General features: G+C 40.9%; 1 protein-coding gene across 3 annotated transcripts in view; it reads right to left on the minus strand.

Moving 5' to 3' along the window:
* Nucleotides 1-24,554, minus strand: part of IPO8 (importin 8) — a 57,288-nt gene extending 32,734 nt beyond the window's left edge. Inside the window, exons 1-12 of one of the 3 annotated variants that reach the window (XM_042467919.1) lie at nucleotides 24,400-24,554; nucleotides 19,018-19,099; nucleotides 15,573-15,729; nucleotides 12,237-12,395; nucleotides 11,391-11,547; nucleotides 10,705-10,794; nucleotides 6,428-6,522; nucleotides 5,170-5,254; nucleotides 4,591-4,725; nucleotides 3,451-3,550; nucleotides 2,122-2,198; nucleotides 493-609 (exon numbers count right to left, since the gene is read on the minus strand). In XM_042467919.1, the coding sequence (XP_042323853.1) occupies nucleotides 493-609; nucleotides 2,122-2,198; nucleotides 3,451-3,550; nucleotides 4,591-4,725; nucleotides 5,170-5,254; nucleotides 6,428-6,522; nucleotides 10,705-10,794; nucleotides 11,391-11,547; nucleotides 12,237-12,395; nucleotides 15,573-15,729; nucleotides 19,018-19,099; nucleotides 24,400-24,483 (1,338 nt within the window). In that variant the 5' untranslated portion in view covers nucleotides 24,484-24,554. Of the gene's footprint in view, nucleotides 1-492; nucleotides 610-2,121; nucleotides 2,199-3,450; nucleotides 3,551-4,590; nucleotides 4,726-5,169; nucleotides 5,255-6,427; nucleotides 6,523-10,704; nucleotides 10,795-11,390; nucleotides 11,548-12,236; nucleotides 12,396-13,221; nucleotides 13,946-15,572; nucleotides 15,730-19,017; nucleotides 19,100-24,399 lie in introns of those variants that run through there. The other 2 variants (XM_042467921.1, XM_042467920.1) reach the window with 2 other exon arrangements.
* Nucleotides 24,555-25,218: the final 664 nt, after the last annotated feature.

Raw genomic sequence — 25,218 nt, forward strand, 5'->3', positions numbered from 1 at the left:
AGATCAGAGAGCAGAATCTGCCCTCTCCTACTGTAATGTTATTAAGAGGTTTCCCTGAAGTCCACTCCTTTGGTTAGACCTAACCTGACAGCTTCATAATTAAAACCCTTAAAAAGGGAATTCTTGTAAAGGAATTATTGACAGATTTCTTTTCACATCAAGTTTTAAAGACAAAAAAAGCACATTTGTGAAATACACTGCCCACAGAATGGAATAGAATGTTTAAATAAAATATCTGGAGCTATTTAATCACCTGTGGCAGTACACAAATCAAACCTGTATGAGCACACAGAACAGAGGAACCATGAAATATTTTTCAATTAAAATTAAAGAGCTACTGAGCAAACTCCATCAGTACACATATATTTTATCAGAAATACACTTACGCATTCTAGTTATAGCATCTTATTTTTTCTGTATCTTGAAACCTACATGCAATGGTACACCTATGGAGTAAATATATACAAATCGTATGTGTCTTCATCCATTTACCTTCAGCAAAATATCTGCTAGAGATCCTATCACATGTAATGCTCCATCTTTCTTCCTAGGGTCAACATTGGGTTCAGTGAGGATCTGATAGCAAAATGCCATCATTTTTGGTAACACCTTCAAAATGGTGCAAAATACATAAAATTAAAAGCTAGGAAAATCACAAACACCAACCAACATTATTATAATTAATACTACTACAACAGAATGTTGCTTTGCTTTCAGAAACACACTCCATAAAAATGTGTATGTTTACTGTAACTCTCAATTTTGAGAGTGGAAAAAAGTTGCCCACACATTTTGAAGCTTGGAAAAGATTTTGCCACACTACAAAGTGAGGAAATACAAAAACAAGCAGGCTTGTGCACCTGATTATGGGAAAGGTGACTTATCACTAGAGTTTTTTATGGGTGTGTGTGTGTGTCAAAACTCATATTTGCCCCCACAACTAACAAAATATCAATTTCACAGAAGGCAAAATGATACCCAGAAACATACACAGAGGGAAAATGCACATCCAAACCACATATTCAATCTACCAAAAACAAAAACACAAAAGCCCAGGCAGAATATTTCACTTTCTGAAACCCCATATACTTCTCTCTCTCTCATTCCTTCCTCAAAGGCAACAGAGAGGGGGGCGGGGGAGAGAGAACACAGATAAAACACCTCCCTTAGTCCCACTATCCTCTCACAGGAGCCCCTTTGACCCAGTATTCCCTTCCATTCACAGTTTCTTTTTTGGAAGGGGGACCTCAAAGGACAGCTGGGGGTGCTGCCGCCTACCTTTTTTTTAAAAAAAATATTCCTCTGGGCTCATCTGGAGCCCAGAGGAATTATCAAAAATGAATATGGCCCTAGAGACTGATGCTTCACTTTGCAGAACACATTTTTTCCCATTTTAAAAAAATTATATCTAAAAAGAATCAAGGTGAGAATCAAGAACACCATAAAAGGGTTCTGCTCCTGCACAGGCAGGAAGAGAACTAATGACCCTCAGCAGCATCACTTGATGTCCCTTTAACTTCAGTTTCTCACCACATGATTTTTTGCCTGTCACTTGGCAGTGGCAGGGAGACACCCAGTATGTGTGGATTTTTCCTCTCTTGCCAACTGAGAGAAGGAACCTGCTGACTGCTAAAGATCATGCCCATGGTTTTTTGTGGGTTTTTCGGGCTATGCCCATGGTCACCACATTGGAGACCTGCATCTTAGCCTAAATTAGTTCTCATAGTTATTCACAATTAAAAAGTATAGCCATGTTAGTCTGGAAAATCAGTATGCAAAGAGATCTTGTAGCACCTTTGAGACTAACTGAAAGAAATTGGTAGCATGATCTTTTGTAGCTCATGCTACTAACCTCTTTCTTTCAGTTAGTCTGAAAGGTGCTACAAGATCCCTTTGCATACTGTTATTTATAATAATAGCATGACAACAGAACAGACCATACATCCCACCTGAGCACCACAGAAACAGGAACACAGAATGCAGGAGAAACATACAATGACCAATACTTTTTTTTAAGAGAATGAATACAGATTCTGCCAACAGCTTCTAGTAAATAAAGGAAGCAGACTTGTGAATGCCTTTTTAAAAACCCATTATGTTTTGACAAATTATAATAGGTACCTCTTTTCGCTTTTTTGCTGCAGTGTACAGAAGAAGCTGAGCTGCTGTTGAAGGGGATGCATAATCCTCAAACACATCTTATGAGGTTTCAAAAAACAGATATGAAAAAGAAAGTGAATATTTTGAATATATCATTCTGAAGTTGAGAGAACAAGGGGCAATGCAGACAGACAATGAGTCAATGTTTGGATGTCACCTAAAAACCTTCTTGAACTCCAGGCAGAAAACATATGGGCTTTGTTTTATATTTCAAGAATGTGTAGTTCCTATTACTATATAATGGTGTCTCCTGCAGCTGTGGTAATACAGACCATGCTGGATGGACTTAGGAAGGTTATTTTTCACAGCAGTCCTATGATACTACAGTGGAAAATAATTATATTATATGCCTCTCCCAAACAGCCCTCCCAGCCAGATCTTTAAAAATTAATTTTGGACTATAATGGTCATGTTGATTGTGGAATTCTTGATGTTGTAGTCCTAAAACTAATGTTTTCAAGTTCTATTCCTAACTTTATAAGTAACAGCATAGAGGTGTGAGAAATGTCTATGCATATGCAGCAACCATGCCATTAACGGTAAGGTAAGCAGGAGAGTATGATGTTACTTAACCCAGTTTTAAAAACTCTGAAGCATAATGCAAAATCAAAGTCTACTTAAATTACCATAGGTGCATCCTACACAAGTCCTGTTGAAAAGAAGAGGAGATGCCTAAAACCATGGGATAATCTAACAAACCTTCACTTGCATGACTTCTCTTAAGTGGAAACTGGTTCTTTACCATTAGTGTCAGTAAGTCACATTCATACTGTTGAATGCCATACAAGCAATGTTCATGACAAATTATATCCATTGTTTGGCCAAAATATACTGTACTTTACAGTCTTTGTTTCCTTCTCACCAGGTAACTTTTATTGTTTATTCTTTACCAAGTGTTCACAAAACAAGTTTATTATCACCCTCTAACCAAATAAATAGATAAGAGAAAACAGCTTGCAGCCAACTCCATTTCTGTTCTCCATTTGCATCTTGCTTTTTCAAACTTTCCCTTGGGGAAAAAAACTCTCTCAGCTAAGGATGGTTCATAGTTCACAGTTCAGTAAGCAACAATCTAGGGAGGGAGAGGACTGAATAGCAAAACAGTATGATTTGGAGTGTTCACTTTATGTTATTAAAACAAGACTACACCTATAACAGTAGTTTGAAAGTAAAGAGAAACAAAACTCTGTAACTGTAGGCTGAGCTGAATGAATAGCAATACTTATCATTATCGGGCACTTCAGAATACTGAGGACAGCAGGGCTATCAGCCTAAGGCACATGTATTTACCAAATTTCATGCGGATGTACTCATAGGGGTCCTCTTGCCAAAGCTCTTCATCCTCATCTCTATAACACATCAGGGAGAAGATCACATCTTCACACAAAGTCTTATAAAAAGAGAGAAAGGTGATTGCTTTGTGTAGGATGATTGCTTAACTCCATTGTTAATAGTCTTCCCCAAAAAGTTACCCCAAAAAAAGTATTACAGTGCACCCTTGGCTTACACGGGGATCCGTTCCGGACTCCCCCCCCCCCCCCCCCCGTGTAAGCCAAAAAACGCGTATGCTCGAGACCCATTCACTTGAATAGAGCTCGTGCACATGGCGGCGGCGCAGGTGCACCACGGGCACGTACCCCATTCATTTGAATGGGACGCACCATCCCTTGCGCCCCGCACGGCTCTCCGCATGTTTGAGCTTAACCAGGGCCTTCTCTATCACCTCCTCATACCTCATGATTCAAAGTCCCTTCTGTCCACTATTATACATCTCAGTCACCTTCTCCTGATATGAGATATAATCTGCAGGCCCTTTATTCTTACTCCACATCTCAGGAAGAGGTATGCACTTCTCTATATTCTAAATGTTAGTAAGAGAGTGTTTTGGAAAGCTGAAGCTAAAATGCCTGCCCCCCTGCTGTGATCAAAATTAAGTGTTATGACTAAAACATGGTTACCACTGAAAATTGTAACACCACATCTCCGCCTCCCTTTCCCAGTAACATTTAGCAATCTAAAATATGTAAGGCAGTTTTATCATGTTGTAAGTTTTCTGGCTTCTTTTTACTCATCATTCTGCAGCAGTGCAGAAACTTCCAAAGCAATGATGTCATCCCACACAGTTTACATATTTTATACGGGAAGGAGGAGGAGATGAAAGTGTGGGCTTTTAGTTTTAGGTAGCAGCCAAATGGTCACAGCATTCAGAAAAACCCCTGTGTATACACATCCGCTCTAAACCATCCAGAGTGGGCTAGAAATAAACATAAGTAAAACCATGATGTTTACTCTTTTCTTTTCCAGTGACTGTATTCCCATGCTAGTAATTGTAACATTAATATGTTATCACATTCTAATGTTGTATGAAAAGATCTAGCTGAATTCTTCAGTATTTGCTTAAGGACACAAATTTATTACTATTGCACCAACCTGCATATGTGGTTTCATCTGCTTCCATGTTATACAATGATGGACTCCTTGATTCAAATAATTTAATGTCTGTTGAAGAACACGTGGAGCGACATATTCTTTCTTCCTGTATTGGTCCAAGATTTTTAGAAGCACCTAAGGGGAAAAAAACTAGATCTGACAACATATTCATAATGAGAGGATATGCAGATATATTGTGATCAATTTGCACAAACAGTTTAAATAACAGGGGGAAACAGGACATTTATCACATTCCAAATTGTCTTTTAGTAATAGCTAATGAACATATGATGAGTAAAAAGAATGATTCTACAAAGGATAGCTGCTGACAAGAGAAACAAACCTGTAGGGAGTTTCTGCCAAAACAGCACAAACAATCTCTTGGTATCTGAGAAAAGCCTTGTAAACAGTTCAGAGGAAACAGTTAACTACCCAACCAGAACAATAGCAGCTCTTCCTTCCCTCACCAAGTAAGGGAACAAATGCCTTAAACATAGATGTTACACACAGGACATGTTTAAGTGTACAGTAGATGGAGAGCTGTCATGCTATTTCACACAATAAATAACAAATCTTTACCTGTTGGATTCCCACAGCATAGGTTTTCAAGAAGAACTCAGAAAATTCAAAATATTCTTTTGTTACATTTCCAGGGCTACCATACCTTTAAGAAGCCAAAGCATAAATATATAAACATGAGGAGTACAAAAAAAAAAAACCCCAAACCACTACAGCAGATACTATACCAAAAAGGTATGTACTATTGAATTGTTTTTGTGCATGTTATCCTGTATCCTGATACATGTATTCCTTTTCATTCAAAGTGTTTAAAACACACTCTTGACCATTTTGTAACAATACAGATGTTGAGCCTTTTCAAAATTGCCCCATTCTTTGGAAATAAGCTCAAGGGTGAAATAACATGACAATTTCAACATGTTTTCCAAAAAAAACATGGACAGGAGCTCAAAAATTCCTAGAATCTCATTATGTAGCTGTTAAACACATAAGAATATCTACTGGTACCAAACTTCAAAATCATATGCTGGGATATTGCATCCACCAACTAGATACTGGTGAGAACTGGCTAAATGTTACCATTTAACAGAATTTAAAAAAAAACCCTCCAATTCTAATCTCATCTCCACCAAACATTCATTAAATGGCCTTAGGTAAGTTTCTGTTTTCTCAGCTCCAGTCTGTACCATGAGGGAATATAACTCACCTACAAATTGAGTTGCTATAAGGAGTATAACATGCAAACTACATCACACTAGCTTCTGAAGCCCATTTGCTTCTTCATCGGGCAAAGATGGCAAAAATTATGCAGGGGAAGAAAAGTATCAGTTTCAGTGCCACAGATCTGCATCTTGCTTGAAATGTTTGCTTCGGGTGTTGTTTAAGATAGCCTTGGGGCAACAGCCCTCCCTGGGCATAGGGGTTCTTGGAACAAAAGCAGTAAAAGATAAGCAATAGAATTTTTTCTGTTAGCTGCATCCAAGTAATTGGAAACAGATGTTTTCTAACCCTTTCTTATGGTTTCACAAGAGAAAGCAGAGGGGAAGCATGTGTAACCACAGAGCCACACTTTCCTGTTGCTATAGGGGTTTTGCCAGTCTCACCTTACACTCCACCTTTTTTCTTTCTCCTTTCTCTCTTTCCTCTATCCTCATTTTAGGAACAGGCTCATGAACATAAATGTTAAGGTAAGACAACAGGATGATCAGGAAGGGATAATTTTTGTTATTATTAAAGGCAAGGAAAAACATTAATATTTAAAATTTAAAATGGTAAAAGTAGACTATAGAAATTCTACTTTTCATTACCAACATATTACCTTTCAAAAAGACGAGCAACAATCCGCAAAGCCCACTTTTTACATTTCCACCACACCAGTTCTGGCCTATCATCTTCATCAATCTGCAGAGTCTCCTAATGAAATGAAATAGCTCAGTCCAGATGTACATAAATGGACATTTAACTAACAAAGCAAAATGAGAATAAATGTGTATTACTGCAATACAAGTTTATAACAAATTTCCAAATGCTGTTGGCTGACAACAGGCCATTTATTACAAATTATTATGCTTGCTTTCAGGGGCAGGTAATCTAGTCCCTTCCAGATGTTTAGAACTACAATTCTCATTAGCCTCAGGTAAAATGGCCAATGGACTGGGATTAACCTATGGAGAGCAATATCTTGTTTACCTCTGCTAGCTTCCAGTCTAGGACAGTTTGACTTTATACAAAGCTGGAGCATGCATTTTTAAAATCAATAGAATAATTTCTTATATACCTATATACAAGCTAAGCATTATTCATATACAGCAATAGTAACAAAAATGTCATATGCAGTCAGAGCCACAGCAGACAGCTACAAATCTCATATGTAAGCAATGCTGACTAATCCTATTAGCTAGATCTGCTTACATTTTCCCAGTTTCAGTTTCAAACCTTTGATTATTATAAGCAAGTTTGGGTTATTTTAGGTTGCGATCTTATACTTGCCCAGGAGTGAGTCTCATTTGAGTTCAGTGGAACTTCTTTCTGAGAAGAGATGCATAACTGGTATAAGGAATCATCCAGAAAGAGACATGCTCATGTAGAAATAGGTTTATTGAAGTAATGCTGATGTGCGTAGTCACCCAGCTCTTGTTCCCCAGAGACCTTATGATTCCTTTCCAGCATAATTGGAATCAGATTCACCCCATCTGGTAGATGTGTCTCCATCTTTCCCTTTGGAGTAGGATCTAATACACAATTCTTCAGCAGACACCTGGATTCTAAGGGAGGTGAGGCAACACCACTGGTGATGATGGCAGGGAAGACGCAACCACTTGCTGTTGGAGCATGCATCTCTCAAGGCATTGTTTTGAGTTGCGGAACCGATACACAGATGTCAATACTGAGGATGCTGGGGACATCAATATTTAGACTGGCTCCAAAGCTGATGAAGACGACATCTCACTTAGCCTGGGTCTTAGCCAAAGATGGGATAGCTATATTCAAAGCAGCTAATCAGCTAAACTTAATGTTTCTTCCCATGTTGCTAGTTTGAACTTCTCTATTTTTCAACCCTTACTTCGAGAAACCCTAGCAATTATTGCAGGCCTGGAACTTATGTCCCTTAACTAAGTAGCAGAGGCACTGGGTACATCCATCTGAGGGGGCCATCTTTTGACCGCAAGAAGAGCACAACTTAATGTGTAACAAAAGAAATAAAGGAATCTCCTTAAGAAGTGGAAGAAAAACAAAGAAGTGCATGTTTATCTTTACAGTAACAGAAAACTCAGAACTGGTAGGAAACTAACAAGCAGAAGGAAGCTGGGGAGCATCTTTTGCAGTCTTTCTTCTCAGAAGAGACAGGCATTCTAGAGCAGGCTGAATGAAAATGATGAAAACTCCTTCAGTCTTGGGAGTGACAGAATGTACAGTCAATTGAGTCCCTCCCTGGTAGTATTGAAGAGGATACACCTACTGTATATACTCATGTATAAGTCTAGAAATTTTAGTCATATAATTGACCTAAAAAACCTGACTCGACATATCCATGGGTCAATATAAGTACTGGGCTTTAACATTATATATAACAAAGGAGCCATCCCCCTGGTGAAAGGCAAGCATGTAATATGCCCTAGAACCACCATCTCATCTATCCAGTCTTTAGTATGAACTCAAATGGTTATGCCTGCTGGAATTTTGCAAGTTATTTGGCATTGTTTTCCTTGGCTTCATCCTCTGTTACATGCCCCTAAGTTTTACCCTCGACTTATGCACGAGTCATGTCAAAATCCATTATTTTGGCCCCAAAACCTGCCTTCGACTTATACATGATGTCGACTTATAGTCGAGTATATACGGTATGTTCTCTTGTGAAACAGGGTCTGACAATCTGAAGACTGTCTTCTGCTGATGGTAGATGCTTTTGATCTTGTTCTCCATGAGTGCTAGGTTGTGGTGAATTTTTTGAAGACTGAGATGGGTGAATGTAGATTTGTACCAGGATCCAAGTCTTGAATCCTCAGAGCTAGAGACAGAGTTGGGTCTGGAAAAGTTGTAATGGTAAAGTAAGCAATGAGCCTGAGATGTAGTACACAGAGTCTGCCTTCTCCTTGTCCTTATCTTTTCATTTCTTTATTTTTTTCTCTTTTCCCTTATCCCTTTTTTATTGTTTTCCTCCTCAGAATGTGGTCTCTTACTGTGGGTCAAGAAGTGAGCAAACCTACCTGGGATTCTGGCAAATTCCAAGCCACTTTAGCTGGAGAGGATGCTATCGAAGTGTTTGATTCAACAGTTGATACAGAGGTGTACCTCAAAGAACCACAGTTATAGGTAAGCAACCTGTTTTCCCTACTGCTTTCCTGGCCCTTAGAGTGTCCATGAGACCAAGTCTAGATGCAGTATGCACCTAGTGGATGATGTTTCAAAAGTGCTCAGCTAGAAACTGAATGGCCCCAATAACCAATTCTAACCTGGGTGCTATTGCAACCATAAATCACAGTAGTGCCTGTGATTGTTGCACAGATCCTCTAGGTGTAGGCTGTGGTTCTTCCTGTGTTGTTGAGCTCCAATTCTTATCAGTGCCTATCAGCAAGGCCAGTGGTAAGAAAAGCTGGAAGTAGTCCTTCAACATCTGGAAGGCAATAGGAGCTTACCCTTCCTCTAGGCCAGTGATGGCGAACCTATGCCACGTGTGCCGGAAGTGGCACTTGACGCCATGTCCTCGGGCACGGGGTGTGGGAGAAGGCGGAAGAGGCACATGCGTGCCTGTTCCTCCTCCTCCCTGTCTTTCCTAGCCTTCAGCTGTCTTTCCAAGATAGGTGGAAGCCAGAAAATGGTGCCCGGGAGAAGGGGCCAGAGGAGCATACTTCTGGTTCCTCCTTGCAGTCTTCTCCCAGCTAGAGGCCGGGAATAGGGTGGGGAGAGGAGAGACTGGCGTGTGCCAGATGCTCCTCCCCAGGGACCTTTGCCGGTCTGCAACTGTCTTGGGAGAGACATTTGGAGGCAGGAAAAGGTTTGTGGGGATGAAGGGAGGGGTTGTGCCCATTCCCCTTCTCCCTCTTGTGCCTTTCCTTGCCCTCAAAGGGCTCCAGAGAGCCCTTTGGGGCGAGGAAAGGTCCAGGAAGAGGAGGACTGGGGCCGTGCCCATGGCTCCGCCCCCTCACAGGCCTTTGCTGACCCCAGCTGTCTCTCAGAGACAGCTGGGGGCCAGGAAAAGGGCGCCCAGAGGGTGGGAGCTCTGCCTCAGAGGGTGGAAGTCACACCCCCTGGGCCAGAAGTCCCACCCTGGCACGCAGCCCCATCCTGAAGGGGCACAAACCCCGCCTGCTGACATGCAAACCTGAAAAGGTTTGCCATCGCTGCTCTAGGCCTTATTGTGTTTACCTGAAACAGACCAAGGACCTAAGTTCTTCAAATGATCAGCTTTCTACATGAGCACATCTATTTTGGGATCATACATTATACCAGTCCTACTCAATAGGACATCCTACTGAACTCAGATGGGATTTACTCCTAGGTAAGTATAAGATGGCAGCCTGAAATAACAAAATAGGACCAAATAGATCCTTACCTTCCAAAAAGGAAATTTTTGTTAGCTTTGCTATGCCTAACATGTCATAGAATAATAATAATAATAATAATAATAATAATAATAATAATTTATTTATATGCCGCCCTTCCTACGATCAGGGCGGCTCACAACAGGTTAAAACAATCGAACAATAATATTATAGAATCATAAACTTGAAAGAGACCACAAGGGTTATCCAGTCCAACTCACTGCCATGCAGGAACTCATGTCACTTTTATGTTAGGGCATATGAGTGTTTAACTGAAACTGGAAAAATGTAAGCAGAGTCACAGAGACCACAAAGAAGGAGTAGTTTTATGATAAGGTTATTGTTTATCTACATTCTTGCATTTCATAAAATTATTACATTCTTGCTGAGCTGGTGGAACACAGCTAATGGAGAGAAAACACTTTAAACACTTTTCTCCACTGAAGATACATTCACACACTCATGCTTATACATCCATTTGCCCACCCACCTCCCAAACATCAGTAATTTCCAGTAATGTAAATAATTTTCCAGTAAAGTAAAACATACATACAGGAGGCACGCTTCTGTCAATGACAGTCCGGAAAATCTCCATCCACTGAGTCATTGTTTGGTTATTCATCAGCTGAAGTGGCAGTGCATACTGGAATGAGAGAGAAGGGGGAAAAAGAGATGGTAATGTCACTTGGAGATCAAAAACAAAAAAACAAAGATGTATTGCATCTCTAGAATTTTCTTAGCTATATACTCCCCTTGGTCACTCCAGGTTTGAGGGAGGAATGATCCAAGCTCAGGAAGTAAAAAAGTGATGCTGTCTAATCTTAGCACTGGAGTAGGCATGCACAGGGTAGAAGGATCATATTTAGGTATTCCCAGCACTGTGCCAGACATGTACACATCACTTCCTGAAACTGGAAGTGACATCCCAGTCACTTCTAGTTACTTTTTTCAGTTGTTTGGTTACCATGGGGTAGGGTGGCAGCCACACTTTACTACAAGACTGTGCCCCCAGCAGTGTGTTTTGACATTAAGATTCCTGCCTATCTCAGCAGTTTTCTTTATTTGAGGACTGCTAACTATATATTTAAAAATACAATTCTAACCATTTAAATTTGAAAGTAGGTAGCCTTGATATCAAGGCATCCTGAAGCATACATATGTAGATCCCCCTAGAAGCCAAGGCTATTTTTATCTGGAATTCATCACACATCTGATCATATTTGGTGCTTGGGCTCATACCTGAACAAGTGCATAGAAAATTTTTAAGATTTGTTTCTGAAGGAGCACAGAATAGTGTGAGTTGTCAGGAAGGAGCTGGATCATCTGTTGCTGAATCCGAGGCAAAAATATCTGCATCGCAGCTATGAGGGGATCACGCTCCTCAGCCTTCTTGTACCTGCAATCACAGTCAGACCCAGAAATGGTTAGGTGGTACTGTTTTGCTATTATTGTAATAATTCTACATTTTGAGGGCATAATGGAGTTTTCTCCCTATGTCACCCCTCCCTTTCTTGTACCTCTGCAGAACATAGTACAAAAGTTCTTTAATTCAGAAGAGATTGTTGATGAAATCCATTATTTCATGGATTTTATGAAATGTTAAACTAATTTCTCTACCAGGATGCCAATTTAATTTTCACCAAGTTAGAGGTAAGTTGAAAAAGAAACCACATTTCACCACAGTGTAAGAAGGGATGGAGTAATCTGTGGTATAGCAGGCATAAACTTTGGACTGCATCATACAGTCTCACATGAAGTTGATGACTCTCACAAAGTTGATAACTAACCACACCTCCATTTCACTGGAGAAGAGAAGGCTTTGCTCTTCCCAAGAAGTTAAGACAAGCAGAAATGGCAAAATGAGCACTTCCAGGTATGCGCTAATCAACTGAGTATACACCTGAGCCTGTATAGTGCAAAAAGATAGCACCCCTTTTTAACAGCTTTCCCCTGAATGCTCTGAGAACTAAGAAGCTGTTGTTGAAAGAGCCAGGCAAGGGCGCAGGCATGAGCTAGTTCTCCCCAGACACAGTCATCTCTATCAGCTTCTGGGAAAGGAATCTTCTTTGATGACAAGCCACTTACTCATACGTCTTCACTAGCTGGTACAGGCACAGTAGACTTCCTAGCCAGCTCCCACTATTTGGAGACTGCAAGTAATAGCCAATTTTGTCCACCACTGCTGTCCAATGTCCTGGGAAGTCATGCTTTATGATAGCACGGAGACACATTGTCAGCTGGGCCCTAAAAGAATGGAAAAGAAAGAAGGAAGGAAAAAGAAGGAAAAGTCAATATGAGAAAGGGGAGGAAGGATTTCAGGAGACAGAGGCAGATGATGACTGCCTCAGATGGACTGCCTCTCTCCCTACATGGTTTTCTCTTGAAATGATACTCACATGCTGATATATTTTTAAATGTTTACTGCAATTTTATCAATGCATATTTATGTTGCAAGTCAGCTACCTTGGGATAATTTGTATTCTAACAGACAAGAGACAAGTCTGTCTGTGTCAGAGATGAACTCAGAGGCTCCAGTAGAGAGTTTAGGAAGCAAAAGGTTCAAAATAACACTGCAGAAATAATGCAGTATAAGACCACTTTAACTGCCCTGGCTCAGTGCTAGGGAATCCTGGGAATTGTTGTTTATTGTGGCACCAGAGCTGTCTGACACAGATTGCTAAATGTCTAACAAGACTACAGTTCACGAATTCCCTAGCATTGAGCCAGGATATTTAAAGCAGTCTCAAACTGGATTACTTCTGCAGTGTGTTTTGGACCAAAGTCTTCAAGCATAATAGAACCCAGGCGTCCTTGTTTTTAAATAAATATTATCAGTCAATTCATTGTCAAAAGTTGTACATCAAAAATCTTTCCAAACACAAAGACAGGAGAAGGGATATGGAGTAACTCATAGTAATTAAGTACTCCTCTCTTCTCTTTTCTCCTCCACTCTCCAAATAATAGATTCATACCATAAATAATATGTGCACTAATTAATAGCAAGCAGAAACAAAGTTAAGATATAAAGTTAAACTACCCATGAAAGATAAAACAAGTAAAGCTGGCATACTTTGAAACCATCTGTGCCTTTGATAATCTGGAGATTCTGGATGTTTTAGATCAGAAGTGGGAAACTGTGGAAGGCTAGGGGGACACATTATTTTATTTATTATTATTTATTTATGGTATTTATACCCCACCCTTCAGCCCTAAAGGCTATAAGAGCGGCTTGCAATTATTATTTTTCGACGGTTCTGTCTTTATCCAATGTTCTCAGAGGAACTTGCCCCTGCAAAAAAGAAATACATTTTTGTTCCCAAATGCTGGTCCTTCCTGAGCCCATAGAGGCCATTTTAGGGCAATAATACTTTTTTTGAAAAAACATTTCATTTTGATCTTTGGCAGGTCTTGGGTGACACCAAACATTGTGGAAATGCCATTCACACATCCTATGGCATTTTGGAGGCCAAATCATACTGCCCATTTCCAGATTCTGAAAGAGAGAATGATAATATTATGCAATCATTACTATTTGCACATTAAAAAAAGGAACCCTGGCGGGCTGGACACATGCAGCCCAGAGGTGATATTTTGTCCACTCCAGATTTAGGTACTCGATAAATAAGGATTTATTTATATTTATCTTCATTTTAGATAAACAAGGGTAGGAAATGGAGGTACTTACGGTATCGGCTACGAACCCAGGTATCAGGGTATAACCTCCAGTCCTGGAAGGGGTCACACTCCCCTCAAAGCACTGTGTTTGCAGTGTGGGGGTGCTCCTAGATCCGTCGCTTCACATGACAAACCAGGTGAATGTGATGGTCAGGAGTGCCTGTTGTTAGCTACGCCAGCTATGCCCTTTCCTGGAAGTCAGGGACCTTGAGACGGTAGTACATGCACTGGTAACCTCATGTCTTGATTTCTGTAATGCACTCTACATGGGGCTACCCTCGTGCTTGGTCTGAAAACTTCAATTAGTTCAAAACATGGCAGCCAGACTGGTCTCTGGTGCATCCAGAAGAGACCATATAACACCGATCCTAAGATCACTTCATTGGCTGCCCATTAGTTTCCAGGCCCAGTACAAGGTGTTCGTTATCACCTTTAAAGCCCTAAATGGCTTAGGTCCAACCTATCTTCGGGACTGTCTCCTTCCATATAATCCTCCCCAAACACTTAGATTCTCAGGGATGAATTTGCTACAGCCTTATAAAACAAGGCTGTCCTTGACCTCCCAAAGGACTGTCTCAGTTATCACGCCCAGATTGTGGAATGGCCTGCCGGATGAGATCCGTCATATTACCACCCTAAACAGCTTTAAAAGAGCTATAAAGATGGATCTCTTCTGACAGGCCTTTCCCAAATAATTTCTCTGGCCATCAGAAGAAACCTAAGATCTCCGACCGCACTTTAGTCACAGTCTATAGTTCGCTATATAATTTTTTAAAATTTATTTTATTTTTATGTATGTTTTTTAAACTCTTATATCATTTATTGTATTTTAAGAGGGGAATTGAGGGTTTTGGAATACATGTTTTTTTAATCTTTGTAAGCCTCCCCGATTGCATCTTGTAGAGGGGTGGGATATAAATTATTATTATTATTATTATTAGGAAACCTTTGCCCTGATGCCTACCATCTGTCCCACACATCTTGGCCAGTGGTAAGGGAAATTATGGGAGCTATAGTCTCAACAGTAGAAAGGCCAATGATTCTCCAGCCTAAACTAGCAGCATCACTCAGTGGAGGAGAAAGATTGTACCATCCTTCACCAAGCATTAACTGAACCTGTTCCACCTTTCATTCCAGTTCAGATTTAAGATTAACACAGTGTTCATATTCATAAAATGCACAAGGATACCAAATCATATTGTCCATTTCCAGACTCTGCATGGGGATTATACCATGCAATCGTTATGTTTTCATCTGGATCACTGGATTAGGGCAGTGATAAGGAAAGATCATCCTTTTGTTTCCCTGCAAGATATTTCAATAGCTTTTCAATTTCCTTAACATCATCTGGAAAACAAACCTTCAGTGGTGTTACAAGTCATCAAATTTTACAAGCTTCAATTATCCTTTTTCATTAGCTTTCTTACCTTTAGTTTTCTATAAAGACATCCACACAGAATATCACAACCTTTTTGTTTAGAAACAATTTTCCTGGAAGCCTCCATTTAGGAACAATTTCCAAATCGATGCCTCCTGTTTAAGATCACTTGTGGTTACCCTTTATAAAGCACTATTTTCCCCAAAACATCTCCACTTCAAAACAGAATCCTGAAGAGTAAATACCAGCAAAAAGTATACTGGCATCATCAGCATAATTTCTCCCAACCATAATTATCTGTTTGCACACTAGAAGAATTAAATACAAAAGTCAGAAGTTTCTGGTAGATGTCCTTAAACCTAACAAACCTCACTAAGTCTGGAGAGCGAATAATTCCTTCCACAATGTTATCTCGAATCTGCTGTCTATCGTTTTCATGAATGTTGAATGGAAATATCACTTCGCCAGGTGGTGGCTCACGATCTGGCCAATACTGTGTCACCATGTTCTTCAAGTAAATAGCAGCTGAATTGGAAAAAGAAGAAATAAACTTTATTTCCTGACATAGTACCACAGGGAGAAGTTTTTTAAAAAGCACTTTAACAGAGGACTGGGAATCCTTTAGCCATCTAGATATTTTGTATTATTGCTTCCACAGTCCCTTACCAGTGGACATGTTGGAGAGGGCCACAGGTTTCCAACCCCATTTTAAACAAAGAACTAGAGCGATGTATTGGAGAGTCCTAAAGGGCACTAACAAGCATGCACTTGAAACTGAATGAAACATTACAAGAAACAGAAACTCCTTTCATTCACACAGAGGTTTGTTACACTGGAGTGGTTTCATAGCTGCTTAAGAGCCCATTCCTTGTAGATGGAGTTGATGGCATGAGTTTTTCCACTTGAGTGACACATCTCCCTCCTGGCAAGCAAGTGGAAAAGATCTATCCATTTAGATATATTTTGCAGCCATATGGAACTGCATTGTAAGGAAGTAAGTCCTTTGCATCTGCCAGTGTCACAGAAGAACAACAGACCCTTTGGGAAATGCAGTCCTTATAACTATTCTCATATATATGAAAAGACCTGGAGCCTCACAGCATAACCCTTTCAGTGTTTGGTGTGCAGTTTTTATAGCGAAGAGTAAGGAAATGATATTCTTATAATTTCACATACGCACACACACTGTCTGTACTCCATTTGTATTAGCTGATTTATTTACTACATAGATCTATATACTACTAAACACAAAAAGATCACAACAGTATACACCAGGAAACCTGCAGCAGAATACCAAAGAGGAGGAGGAGGGAAATAAAAATGATCAAATGACCAATAAAAGCAAGATAGCCATATCACTTTCCAGGGAAAGCCCAAATTAAAGATACAAATTAAATGGGAACCTAAGACAAAGAGAGTTCCATAGGGCAGGACTCACAGCCCTAAAAAATTGAATCTTGGTGGCGATAAGGCAGACTTTGGAGCCATGTGATATCATGAAAAGGACCTCTCTTGAAGACCAGTAACCAGGTAGGAGTATAACCAGGGCCACTTAATGGATATTTGCATTCTGTAAGACAGAATTGGCTGTAAATTGAAATGTTTCACAGGGCCTGTACAGACAGGCCAAAATAAAGCTTCTTCTGGTCACTTTGGAGGTATGCTGTTTAAATGATCATGCTTCCTAAGAGGCCAGAAGCTATGCCAAAGCTGCGTTTCAGTCCTAAGGACTGGACCACAGCTTTGGCACAGCTCTGGCCTCTTAGGACGCATGCATCATTTAAACAGCATACCTCCAAAGTGACCAGAAAAGCTTTATTTTGGCCTGTCTGTACAGGCCCACATTACACTTTATGCCAGCCACTTGATAGTTTAGAAGATCTTCCTAGAGAAACGTAAAGGACGCTAAGGAAGGAAGCATTTGTTTGTTATACTGACAATGCATCACTGTACTGGGACAGTAAGTAGTATATGTCAGGACAAGACAGGAGATTATACACACCTTCCTAGTATCAGAACATGTTAATGTCTGGACCACTAGATGGCAACAAATCGGAGAATAAGCTTAAAAGACCTTTAACATCCTTAACATTCATGCTTCACCCCCTGCTGTAATGCTGAAACCCATGTGCTTGTACAGAATGTGTAGTCAACTTAAACTCGGAAAAGTATAATTCAACATTGCTGATCATTTTATACCATGCAATGGCCTAAAATCACTGGTACAAATGTTATTATGGCCATAGTTTAGCTTACTTTTTAAAGATTTAAATAAAAGACAAGATCTATCAATGGATAGATCGTTGAGGGGAGAACAGCTGGCCCAGCGTCATCAAGGCTGGGCTGAAGACAGAGTGCCCTCCCTCCACAATGTCATCTTTCGGCCGTTGAGGGAGAAAACAGGCTGGCCCAGTGTCTCAGGGTCGGCTGAAGACAGAGTGCCCTCCCTCCATAACTGTCATCTTCGCATTGAGGGAGAAGACGCTGGCCCAGCGTCATCAGGGGCTGGCCTGAAGACAGAGTGCCCTCCTCCATAACTGTCATCTTTCGGCCGCTGGAGGGGAGAGAACAGGCTGGCCCAGCGTCATCAGGGGCTGGCCTGAAGACAGAGTGCCCTCCCCCATAACTGTCATCTTTCGGCCGTTGAGGGAGAGAGCAGGCCGCCCAGCATCATCAGGGGCTGGCCTGAAGACAGAGGTGCCCTCCCTCCATAACTGTCATCTTTCGGCCGTTGAGGGAGAGAGCAGGCCGGCCCAGCGTCATCAGGGGCTGGCCTGAAGACTGAGTGCCCTCCCTCCAAACTGTTCTCTTCGGCCGTTGAGGGAGAGAGCAGGCGGCCCAGCATCATCAGGGGGCTGGCCTGAAACAGAGTGCCCTCCCTCCATAACTGTCATCTTTCGGCCGTTGAGGGAGAGAGCAGGCCGGCCAGCGTCATCAGGGGCTGGCCTGAAGACTGAGTGCCCTCCTCCAATACGTCATCTTTCGGCCGTTGAGGGGAGAGCAGGCCGGCCCAGCGTCATCAGGGGCTGCCTGAAGACTGAGTGCCCTCCCTCCATAACTGTCATCTTTCGGCCGCTGAGGGAGAGAACAGGCTGGCCCACAATCATCAGGGGCTAGCCTGAAGATACATGTATCTTAATTGTAGATTTTTCTTGTATGTTTTATAATTTCTTGTACACCGCTATGATCTATTTGGATAGCGGTTTATAAATAAAACATATTCAATTATTATTATTATTATTATTATTATTATTATTATGGTTGTTAGAATAATAACAAGGATGGAACCACTGTGTTCAGAAGCTTTGTATCTTCTTGCTATAGGCTATGACCCAAAATCAGAATGGCCTTCTCTAAAATGCTTGCCAGCTTCCCTTGAAATCATCAAACAGGGCGATTCTCTTGTTCATTAACTTCATTAGCCATCCATTAAGAAGCCAAGCCCTCCCTCCAGTCCATCTCCCCTGATCCAGGCCTTGGAGGTAGAGAAGAACTGCTGGCCCTCATCCTCTTCCCCACCACCACTCCCTTCTCCTTTTGTGTCCTGTCTTTTTAGATTGTAAGCTGAGGGCAGGGAACCGTCCAATTAAAAAGACTGTATGTACAGCACTGTGTAAATTTACAGCGCTTTATAAATAAAGGATAATAATAATAATAATAATAATAATAATAATAATAATAATAAGCAGCAGCTTTGGTTGCCAAGACCAGCAAGACGTCAGACAAAAATACAGTCCTTGAATTTGATTATGTATGATTAGTAATTGAACATTAAAATACAATATCTGGAAGCAATTCTTAATTTTAGCTCACCTGCCTGCCGGACTGGGAATTCCACTTGATCGGAAACAATGATTTGTAGCAGACTAGGAGCAAAGTTGATGATCTTGTAGGACTGAAATGTATACAAAAGATTAACCGGTAAAGCATGACATATTGCAAAATGAAAAATACTGCCCTCAATAAGGGAGGGTTCCTGCAATATTAACTACTTTTAGAGAACATTTATTTGAAAGGAAGAGTGAAGCATATGCTTATCATTCTATCACTGAACATAAAAAGGAGGAAAAAAAGGGGAGAGAGAAAAAAAGAACAAGAAATGTGACAGCACCTTTTTTTTATCTTCACATGAACTTTTGTGGATATAATAAACCCATTTCTTCGGATGCAGTACAGAGTGATAATTAATGCTTAGGCATAAATGCCTAGGTTTAAGGCATATTTATGCAGTTGTGGGAGTGGGAATGAACATAACAGGATCCGGAAAGATGTCAATCATGAAACCTGAAACACGAAATTACTGAACAGTGGGTTATATTCAAAGACATAGCCATGTCAGTCTGTGTAAGTATACAAAGGGATCAGACTACTGAGAATGAGAGGATAAGGTTTATAGTATAAACATCCATAGACTCGAGCTGCTTGATCAGTGTCTAACCAAAAGATTGGGTTAGATGCACTATGTATTATTCTGCTCTAAGTCCAAGAGTGGGTTTGATAAGCAGAGATGGGGAGTGTTTGTTTCCAAAGTATTTCCACCTCTAAATTCTCAGCAACTACTGAGTATAAGATATTCATAAAGTTCCACCTCCAACTGAGAAGTGTGAAGTAGTAACAGTAGTTTATAGTACTAGACTACCAACTTTGTTGTGGCTGAGTCCCTTCAAATAATTTCAGGTCAACCCTATTATGGGGTTTACTAGGGCTGAGAGTGTGTGACTTGTCCAAGGTCACCCAGTGGGTTTCCATGGCTGAGCGAGGAATTAAACCCTGGTCTCCAAAGTCTAACTATACTACAAATAAATTTGGTATAATTGTATATAACCAATACAGAGGTACTGAGAGGCTTTCAAATGGAAAATTGTTACTAAATTAAGAAGAAAATTTGGGGGCTTGTGCTTTAACATTTCTTTTCCCTGTGTGTTAAAATAGTGTTTTTCATTACTTAATGTTAAGTTCAGACTATTACATTCTTGGAATAATTGAAAAATTGAAATTAAAACAATTGTAGAAAGACAGAAAAGAGAAACTGTGGCAACCCCATTGGCAAAACCATGGGGTCGTGACCTTCTCTCAGGATAGCAATGCTCATCAAGATTGAGATGTGGCAGTTCTGCTGGCAGACCACAGGACTGTGACCCTCTCTCAAGATAGCAATGCTTTATCCATAATCAGATAGATAAGTCCATGCTGACTTAGCCGGTCTTCACATCCTGCTTCCACTGCAAAAAGGGCACGTAACCTAGCAAATGATTGTAAGGCAAACAATGGACTAATGTAAGCAAGATGACAATAAAAAGCCCAGCCAAAAACCTGGCTGGGAGGAGGCTTGTGAACCCCACTCTTGTCTCTGCGTCTCCTTACCGCGACAAGAAACTGCTGTGGTCATTCTAATGGAAGTTTCCAGATGCCACCACTCTATAAAAATATGTTTTCAGATAGCCCAACAATCAATCCAGCAATAGAGCTTAGAAAACAACCTTGTTAAGTGAAAAGATGGATGTTGTTTTTATGCACCTTCAAGTCGTTTACAATTTATGGCAACTCCAAGGTGAACCTATCATGGGGTGATCTTGGCAAGATTTGTTCAGAGGGGGCTTGCCATTGCCTTTCCCTGAGGATGAAAGAGTATGCCCAAGTCACTCAGTGGGTTTCATAGCTGAGATGGGAACTTAACCCTGTCTCGAGAGTCATAGTCAAACCACTATGCCACGCTAGCTCTCAAAAAGATGGGTACTAGATGTAAAATGGAGAGCAATGGAATATGAACCCCCATACAAGGAGAATCCTCTTCACTACAGAATCCAAACAGAAGCAGACCTATAAGTAAACATATTTGATGATACTTTCTCCTGAAGAGTTGTAAACATCATCCCCATGTTTGAGCCACCTGTCATGGACAGATTTGTTTGGGGTTTTTAACAAATGAAAAACAGCAAGAACAAAAATTGTTCTTACAAATCTACTCCATTTGTTTGGGGTATTTATTTATTTAAATAGACAGATCGATAGCAAAGTAGGAGGGATGCCAACTAGTTGAAACAAATGTTTCACTGCATGTGAATATGTTTTCTGGCTCTGGACATTTGAATATTGTGGGATATCCTTCATTCCACAGCCAGTAAAACAGTCTTGTGCAGACACTTGTCTGTCAGGCAATACATTAAAATTATCTTTGGGAGTTAGAAAATACCACAGATTAAAGTACACAGTGGAAGGTGTGGGTTTTTTTAAACACCTGCCTGAGTAAAATTTAAAATCTTGCCTAAATTCCAAGAGCTTCCTCAATCCAAATAAGAAGCCTTGTGTGGAAAATGTCAGTGGAAAATTCAAACTTTACCGGGTGTAACAGTGAATTGTTCATACAGATTTAAATTTAATATAATAGGACAGAAAAGTAGCTATATAGTTTATCAGCCTCCTCAAAGTCTCATTTGCTCTACCTCACCAACATTCATGACTTGAAAATACATTCTTCACAGTAGACTTTGAGTTGGTGAGGTTGACAAAGTTGCCAGTACAGCTCCTCCAGGTTCAATTAGGGCTCTTTTTCCAAACATGTATTTGTGGCATTTCTTAAGCAGGCTTAGCTCTATGAATGTCTTTCAGTTTCTACAGGGCCAGCACTCAATGGCACCCAAATATACATGAATATCAAAGAAATGTAAGACCAAGTACTGGTGGATCAGCACCAATCACTCCTAGACAGCACCCCACAAAGTCTATTGCGGTTTTCTTCTGAATATATGGTGCATACTTTTTTCATATACTCTCTGCAGCTATGTGGGCCCACCTTTTTCAAGACCAGATGTTACAGCTATTACTAGCTAAATAAATGTGGAAAACTGTAATCTTGCCTTCTGTGAAGAAAAAAAAATCAAGTATTATAAATATTGGCACATATAGCTGGGGGAAAGTCTTTATTGGTACAACACCTGAAGAGTTTTGCCTTCATTTCATTGTCCAAATCAGAGCCAATGTTTTATAGTAGGCACTAACATGTAGCTTTTAAGGACTATATAAATCTAACAGGATACACAGGCAAAGTGCTGTTTGTACATACTATCATAATGCATACTGCCTTGAATTCATATTTTTCCTATTAGGAAAGTAACAAACAATGCTTTTGCCAAAATGAGCTACAGATTAACTTCCTATAGAGTTCTTAAATCTTTTATTGGAGTACATGAAACCAAATGCTGGCAGCACAGGACTTCTTGGAATACCGGGAGCACCTTGGTTTCAAGCCAAACTTCACAAACTTTTCATTCCCTGTCATGTATCATAGTTCTGATGTTTTATGCCATTTTTAAACAACTGATTCACCACAAAATCTCACTGTTGAGTCATGGCTGAGCTATGGTTTTTGTACATCTGGATTTTATATCCCAACCTAATGACTGCCACTCATCCTGTTGCTTAGCAGGCTCTCTGATTATCATGGGGCTCTGATCTAATATACTGTAATATAATGTACTACACACACTATAATTCCATCAAATGAGACAGTTTCTTTTGACTGTTCGCTCATTTATAGAAATACCAGGGCTGTTATCATTTATTTGGCTACCTAAAAAGAAAAGCGAAACTTTTCAAAATGCTGCTTACACATATCCAAATCCCAAAGAGATGGCAAAGAGGATGTCAACTTGTCAGAAATTTATTGCATGAAATATTTAACGTTTATAAGTAGAGCCAGAATAAGTCCCAATGTTTCTTTCGCTGCCATCTTTTTTTTCCTGGTTAAATGTTTTAAATAAACCATCAATTCCAGGGGAAAGAGCAGATTTAGTTTTGGTTCAGCCCCCTCCCATGTTTTTGCTGATTTGAATGGAATGGTTGTTAAATTAGAAGCCATAACAAATCTAGGTATTATAGAGTGAAATCAGTAGCTAAAGAAAGGAAGGGGTTCAAAATCTCAGAATACGTTGATAACTGTTAAGGCCTCAATGCAGTTATAAGGCATTGGGCTGCAGAACAGACTTGCTGCAGAGGCTGATGGATTCTCTGTTGTTAAATGTCATCTGTCAGGGATGCTGCAACAGCATAGGTTCTACATCTGCAGGGATGGGGATGGACAGCATGACCCCTGAAGCCAATTGTATGATACCAGACAGTCAGAGCTGTAAAAAGAGTAGTACCTTGTGGCACCTTACAGATGCATTCACATATGACTGGATATGTAAAGGGATATTTTGAGCCTTTGAGACTAAATGTAGTATAAGCTTTCATTGACTTGGTCTACTTGTCAGATACATGGAGTGAACTGGTGCACTGGAAACACCTTTATAATCAGGCTGCATTAATAGCCATAGAAATGCAAAACTTGTGGGTGTGATGCTGAGGTGACAAGTTCAGTTTTAACTACAGTACTGTATGGGCATTGAGGGACAAAGGCAGGAGGAGAGACGTTGCCTAAGGCCAGAGTGGATGGATGACCATATGACTGGTATGTAGAGAGATCTCATAGCACTTTTGAGACTAACTGTATGAGCTTTCGTAGACTTAAGCCAACTTCCTCAGATGGATCTGGTGGAGACTGCATCTGAGGAAGTAGAAAGGCCATGCTCCAGAGGCTAGAACAAGGAACTTGTAACACCTTTCACAGAATCATAGAGCTGGAAGAGGCCACAAGGGCCACCCAGTCCAAGCCCTTTCTGCCATGCAGGAACTCTCACTCCAAGCATCCCCATTGACAGATGGCCATCCAGCCTCTGCTTAAAGACCTCCAAGGAGGGAGACTCCACTGCACTCCGAGGAGAGGAAAGTGGTGTCTGCAGGCTAGGACTCAGAAAGGAGATGGTTAAACTGGTTAAGAGTGCCCTTGTGAGGCATTGTGGGTATATAACGTGCCAGGAAGAAGCCACTGCCTCTGTTCAACCCACTGTTGATGATATAGTCTCTCTCCAGTCTTCCTTTGGAGCTATATAAACAAAGCATGATAATAATAATAGGTTGTTCACTCTATGCATCTATAACTCCCAGAATTCCATAGCCTTGAGCCAGAAAGATATACAATGGAAAACGTTTAACTCAGGGTCCTGTGGTGTCCTAGTGGCTAACAGCTATGGAATTCTGGGAGTTGGAGTTTGTTGTGGGGCCCCACAACAAACTCCAACTCCCAGAATTCCATAGGAAAGAGTCAGACAAAGCGTTAAAAGCAGGTTATTTCTCCAGCGTCTCCGAGCCCCTGACCTGGTTGAGTTCGTTCTCGGCCGCCAGCCTCAGCTTCGGGTCGATGGTGCCCTTGAGGGCCTGGATGATGCGGTTGGGATCCATGACCTCGCTCCCTGCCTCCTCGTTACGCCTCTCGCTCGCCGCTCCGCCGCCCAGAAGCCATTCGCCGCCGTTTTGCGACAGTACGGGTGTCGCGAACCGGCGCTGCTTGACGGCCGCCCGCCCGCCCGCGGCGCTTTGCCTCTCGCGACGCTGGCATGGAGGGCGCCATCTTGTTGTACGGAAGAAAAACAAACCCGCTGGAGGCGGCCATGTTTCGTTACGGAAAACGCAGGCTCCCTCCGTCCGTCAGGAATGGTCCACTTTGGCCCCATTTTAACTGTCGTGGTTCAATGCTGTTGGAAGTATAGTTTGTTGTGGACTACTGTAACTGCCATGGCCGCATGCTATGGCATTCTGGGAAGTGTAGTTTGTTATGGCACCAAACTACAGGTCCCAGAATTCCACAGCATTCAGCCACAGCAAGTGGTTACCAAACCGCATTATTTCTGAAGTGTGGATGGGCTCAGTGTAGAGTAAGACAGTATAAAATTATCTTAAAGTTTAAAGCACATCCCCCCATTCAGTGATCCCCAAACTCTGCCCTTTAAGAGATCTTGGACTTCAGCTCCCAGAAGCCTCAGCCATGTTTGGTCAATAGTCTGGGATTCTGGGAACTGAAGTCCAAAATCCCTTAAAGAGCAGAGTTTATGGACCACTGCCCCATATAAAAGCCACCCTGGCATGGTTTTAAAAAGCCTGCCTGGATAAAAATATAATATACACGTATTAAAAACA

Source organism: Sceloporus undulatus, chromosome 5 (assembly GCF_019175285.1).
Source record: "Sceloporus undulatus isolate JIND9_A2432 ecotype Alabama chromosome 5, SceUnd_v1.1, whole genome shotgun sequence".
Taxonomy (NCBI): domain Eukaryota; kingdom Metazoa; phylum Chordata; class Lepidosauria; order Squamata; family Phrynosomatidae; genus Sceloporus; species Sceloporus undulatus.